This window comes from Propithecus coquereli, unplaced genomic scaffold, assembly GCF_000956105.1.
Source record: "Propithecus coquereli isolate 6110/MARCELLA unplaced genomic scaffold, Pcoq_1.0 Scaffold10, whole genome shotgun sequence".
Lineage (NCBI taxonomy): Eukaryota > Metazoa > Chordata > Mammalia > Primates > Indriidae > Propithecus > Propithecus coquereli.
The window spans coordinates 6,725,875-6,732,007 of record NW_012133858.1 but is presented as its reverse complement, the minus strand read 5'-3'; the positions used below and the strand labels follow the sequence as shown (position 1 = coordinate 6,732,007).

At 34.5% G+C, this 6,133-nt stretch overlaps 1 protein-coding gene across 1 annotated transcript in view; it reads left to right on the top strand.

The window, feature by feature from the left end:
• Window positions 1-6,133, top strand: part of SNX4 (sorting nexin 4) — a 108,839-nt gene that overhangs the window by 31,911 nt on the left and 70,795 nt on the right. Inside the window, exons 2-5 of the mRNA XM_012639651.1 lie at window positions 185-243; window positions 2,967-3,102; window positions 3,180-3,329; window positions 3,786-3,833. Coding sequence (XP_012495105.1) covers window positions 185-243; window positions 2,967-3,102; window positions 3,180-3,329; window positions 3,786-3,833 — 393 coding nt within the window. The remainder of the gene's footprint in view (window positions 1-184; window positions 244-2,966; window positions 3,103-3,179; window positions 3,330-3,785; window positions 3,834-6,133) is intronic.

The window sequence follows — 6,133 nt, the reverse complement described above, 5'->3', positions numbered from 1 at the left end:
AAAAGAGGGAGGTAAGGTGGTTCTTTTTTAGAGTTAGGCCATTTTTTATATAAAGCTCCAGGTGTTTTTGATACATATGGGCCATGGACCATGATTTTGATTATCTTTTAAAATACAAAGCCTTTAAATTTTAAGATAGTCAGGTTTATCTGTGTTTTTTCTGTATGATTTGTGTTTTCTTTAGAGAAATTCTTGCCTATCTAACATATCTACCCAATGTCTATATGACATTGAATTTGAGAAGTACTGATTTTGTATGTATACTATTCCTAAGGTTAACTGACCTTCAGCAACCACAACCATCAGATTTCTTCATTTAATCATGTAGTATTCTATCTGTGATTCAGTGTTAGGCAGACAATTGCAGACAATATAAATATTATTGAGCCTTCATAACAACTAAAAGTTGAAGTTTTGTCATGTAGCTTACCTACCTACCTTTCGGATACAAGTAGAAAGCCCATTTAGCAATTGTCTATAGTCCCATGAGAGGTTTTTTGTTTTTAAAATTAGCCACTTAAAAAATAATGCTTTAGAAATTAGTGTTAGCTCTAGCTTTCTAAATAAATTCTTAAGTTTAAATAAAAAAGGATATTTTTGGTACGATCCTCTTCTATGGTGTCAATAGTTTAGTAGGCTAAGATTGAATAAGGCTAAAGTCATTAGTTTTTCATTCCCCAAGAGATTTTTTTGTGTGTTCCTGTTTGTAGATTATGCACTCTTTTAAAATACATATAAGAATAAATCTTTTTTAGAATAGGTTGGATACCTTGATGGCTTTTGGGAGGCAATATGGTGTCATTACTTAATTCTTCTAACTTATAAAACAAGGTTAACGAATATTTACTTTATTGTGAGGCTTAAATGTTGCATGTAAAACCAATTATGTGCTACTAAATATTTGTTGAATAATTAGAAATGGGGTAGTTTTGGGGTTCATTGAAAGTCTTCTGTGTGCTTTGAGTCAGTTTCTAATGACTACATCCTGCCTTAATGGTTTAAAAAAAAAAAAAAAAAACACTTAAGCAGGTCTGCTACCAGCCTTGTAAGAATACTGCTTATTGGCTTTATTTTTTACTTATTAGCAAGATACGGGTTTTGTTCGTAGTGATTTTGAATAATTTGAAATTTAAGATTAACACAGATACTTTTTCAGTTGAAGTTGGGAGTCTAGATTGGAATAGTATTAGTCATAGCTAATGTTTCGGTCAACTCTAATTAATTATGTTTTTTTTTTTTTGAGGCAGAATCTCACTCTGTTGCCCTGAGTAGAGTGCCGTGGTGTCAGCCTAGCTCACAGCAACCTCAAACTCCTGGGCTTAAGGGATCCTCCTGCCTCAGTCTCCCGAGTAGCTGCGACTACAGGCACACACCACCATGCCTGGCTAATTTTTCTATGTTTAGTAGAGACAGGGTCTCGCTCTTGCTCAGGCCGATCTCAAATTCTTTTTTTTTGAGACAGAGTCTCACTCTTTTGCCTGGGCTAGAGTGAGTGCCGTGGCGTCAGCCTAGCTCACAGCAACCTCAAACTCCTGGGCTCAAGTGATCCTCCTGCCTCAGCCTCCCGGTAGCTGGGACTACAGGCATGCGCCACCATGCCCAGCTAATTTTTTCTATATATTTTTAGTTGTCCAATTAATTTCTTTCTAATTTTAGTAGAGATGGGGTCTCGCTCTTGCTCAGGCTGGTTTCGAACTCCTGAGCTCAAACATTCCGCCCGCCTGGGCCTCCCAGAGAGCTAGGATTACAGGCGTGAGCCACCGCGCCCGGCCCGGTCTCAAATTCTTGAGCTCAATTGATCCTCCCATCTCAGCCTCCCAGAATGCTAGGATTATAGGCATGCGTCACCACGCCTGGCCAGAAATTATGATTTAATTCCTATATTTTTGCTATAGGAGCCATTTGTGCATTTTGTATTTCATATTTGGTTTCCTTGTTATTAATATGCAATCAGTAAATTTGCTGGAAAACTTAATATATAAATAATAAAAACAAGCATCTGTTGTGCTGAGCTTGGCATGACGTAAATACTTTCTCAAGACTTGGTTTTATTCTAAGACTGTTTTAGCCTCTATGTCTTTATGCCTTAATGTACAAATGCACACTGTGGTTGTATGTGGAGGGCAAACAAATTATTGTCAAACAAACAAGTAGAAAAAAGGAAGGTCCTACTAATGTTTAGAAGATTGACAGTGTTTCTAACAGTGTTTATGCTAACAAGAAATCTTAAATAGTCAAAATAGTTTTAAATATCCTATATATGATTTTACCTTAATTTTCCCCAACCATAAGTTGAACTTTTATATGGATGAGACATGGTACTGCCTGCCAGATCTTTATAATTAACTGTAAGACTAGGGATGAATTTTTATGACCCCTCTTCCTCACTCTTTCAGAGCTAATGTTTTGCTCTTGTGGGTATTTCCTGGTACTTGGATTAATCTAATTTATTTATAATCTGAATTGAGGTTTTGTGGTGTCTTGCTCTTTGTCATGGAAGTCGTTTTCTCATGGCAGAAGTAAAGTTAAAAATACTTGTTATTTAATGGAGCACTAACTAAACCAGATTTTATCATACTATAAAATCAATTATTATACATTGAGGCTTTTAGAATGTTCCTAGTACATCTATTTCTCTTGAGTTGAAATAGGTTTTCTATAAGGGAAGGAAAGCAGTTAGGAGTGAGGGCTTTGGAATCAGATGGATCTGAGTGCTCCACACAGGTCTTTGTGACTGTGGGCAGAGCATATACTGTGCATTTGCTTCCTCATCTGTAAAAAGGTCGTAATAAATCTCTGCTTCACAGAGTTGTTGTAAAGATTCAATGAGAAAATACATGAAAAGTTCTTTACCTGGTTCATAAGCATTCAGTAAATAGAGTTATAAATTTTAAAGGAGGTTGTGTTTATGTGTATGTATTTTTATTTTTAAAAAATGAAATAAATGTTCTTCTGTTCCTCTTCAGGTCTGTTGAACACACTGATGGTCAGAGTGTCCTAACAGACTCACTGTGGAGGCGATACAGTGAATTTGAGTTGTTGAGAAACTACCTTTTAGTTTACTATCCACATATTGTTGTTCCACCTTTACCAGAAAAACGGGTAAGAAGTGAAATGATGGTAGTAATTTAGAAGTATTTAGCATTGAGACTGTTCTTAATGGTTATTTTATTTCCTAGGCAGAATTTGTTTGGCATAAACTCTCTGCTGACAACATGGATCCGGATTTCGTGGAGAGACGACGGATTGGTTTAGAAAACTTTCTCTTGAGGATTGCTTCACATCCCATCCTGTGTAGAGATAAAATCTTCTATTTGTTTTTAACACAGGTATTTTTCTTTTATTCAGTCTTTTTAAAATATTCATTTGACTTGGTTTTTTTAACTGTAGAATGCTTATCTTAAGGATCTTTTTGTTAATTTATATTCAATTTATTGTATTTTTTGTCCTGATTTTAAATTATTGGATTAAATCACTCTCTGGCTAACATATTTATACTTAAAGATACTAAAGACAGTACATTTTGGTATCACTTAAATGACGTCAAAATTAGTCTTCAGTTTTTTGAAACCCAAGTCTATAAAATCTTGGGTCCATTTTTTAGTAATGTTTTGGAATCTGTGCTGTATGTTTAATTTTGAAGTGAAAGGAATTTTTTTTAACCTCTCTCTCCCATCTCCCCTGAAATAAGAACTGAATGATAGGTATGTAATTTATTTAGGAATATTCTTTATGTATTGTTTTGTTTTACAATGATGATTTCTAAAATTAACTTCAATTTTTAGGAAGGAAACTGGAAGGAGACTGTGAATGAAACTGGGTTTCAGTTGAAGGTAAGAATGTTTGTGTGAAATGATGTGCCATGCCCCTTTCCAGGCCCAGCATCGTGCCATGCGCTTAGTGGGTACTTGGTATTTACTGAGTGAGTGAATGTTGAAAATTGGCTTTGCATCTAATGTCATTAGTGAGGTTTTCAAAGAAACATTGCCTGTAACTTTTGATATGTGTAATTCAAATTTTACCTTGGTTAATAGTGAGACTGTAATTCACTTTTAGTTACTAGTGAGACTATGACAAGCAAATTTATTAATTTATTCTACTGGGAAAGAGCATTTTGAAGCAGTAATTTAAATACAAGCTGTTGATTTTTTCCACAGTGTACTCATATTATACTTTGCATCTTTTTTTCTTCTTTTTGACCTGACCTTTCCACTCATATCCTTGCCCCAACAATTGCTTAGTCTGTATCAGATACGAAGGACACTTCTGAAGAGTCATGCTTGGGTTTGCCAGCCTTAGTAGACTAAAAAGCCCTTGGTCATGCTTCTTCTGTCTATTGAGACATGGTGGCCAGTTCTAAATGGGCACAGGAGTCATTTCGAAATAGTTTGTTTCATCTGTTAGTGATACTGGCTTATTTAGTTTTTGTACAGCTTTTTAAATTTAGTCTTTAGAATTAGTGTTTGGGAATGAGATTTTTGTCTGAAAATTGAAGAGCATGGTGGTAGTGAGCTGGCTACCCTAACTCCACTTTGCTTTCCATATCGTTCCTAAAAGAAATGCAATACAGATTATTGCAGACTTTTTTAAAGTTTTCATCTCCGGTGTAAATTGAATAGGTAAGTAGACAAATGTAACATAAATTGATAAATGATTCACATAATAATACAGTGCTAAAGGTTTAATATATCTAGACAAGAAGAACAAAATGTCTTTACAGTAATTTAAAAAACACCTAGAGCTTTATGTATTGGTGTATAGGTATTTGAAATTTAACACAAAGTAAACTAGAAAGAAAAAGTTTTTTTCTGCAAAGAAAATTTAATAAAGTAATTCTGTCATAAACTGATTCTAATTTATAAATAATTTATTGAGAGATATACATGAAAAAATTTAAAATTTTCTTGACTGTAATTCATTGCTTTATGGCGCTCAGAGGGAATGGTGAAATTTTAGTTTAGGGACAGATTTGAAATAACTTGAAATTTTATAAAAATGATTTATATTTTGATAGGATTTTCTGAGAAATAGTTCAAGATATGTTTGAAGCAAATAATAAGAACAAGATAAAGCTAAAATATGATTGTTCTGGTGAATTCTGTTTCTATAATAGAAAATAAAAAATTAGTTTAGTCACTAGTTATCAATTGTTTGTCCTTGAACTCAGTTTTGGCCATAACTTTGGTGACCCTGAGAATGCTTGAGTTTCTCCATCATATTAGATTATTAAGTATGGAATGTCTGATTTTCTTAAGTACTAAGTTTGACGGTTGATATTTCTTGACATTTCACTTTGACGTTTCTTGTTTTTTTTTTTTTTTAATTGTGAAGGTACATCCTCATTCTTTCAAACTCATGTTTTGGCTCGTGATTATCTTTCAAATTTTTTTTTAGAGTAATTTTTATGAAACCATGGATGTGTCTAAAATTCATGTTATTTTCGAATATGAGTTCTATCATGGAACCAATGCAGTGCAGACAGCTTGAAATAGCAATGAAGTGTTTGGGAAGGATGTGGCTAACGAACGCACAGTATGTTGATGTTTTGAGAAGTTCCATTCTGGTGATTTTAATCTGGAAAATAAGCCACATGTGTGGCCTGAGACCAAGGTGGATAATGATGAGCTGAAAGCTGTAGTGGAAGTGAATCCATCTCAACCTATGTGTGAATTAGCAGTAAGATTTGACATTACTATTCCAATACTGGACCACTGGAAACAAATGGGCAAGGTAAAGAAGCTGGGTAGATGGGTTCCACATGAATTAAATGAGCATCAGAAGAGAAATCGTCTAAAAAGCTTGCCTTTCTTTGCTGTCACCACATAAAGGCGAACCATTTCTATACTGTATTGTTACGTATGATGAAAAATGGATTCTTTTTGACAATCTCAAGTGTTCAGCACAATAGTTAGAATAAAGATGAAGTGCCAAAACACAGTCCAAAACCGAATATTCATCAAAAAAAGCTAATGGTCTGTAATCCTAGCACTCTGGGAGGCCGAGGCGGGCGGATTGTTTGAGCTCAGGAGTTCGAGACTAGCCTGAGCAAGAGCGAGACCCCGTCTCTACTAAAAGTAGAAAGAAATTAATTGGACAACTAAAAATATATAGAAAAAATTAACCGGGCATGGTG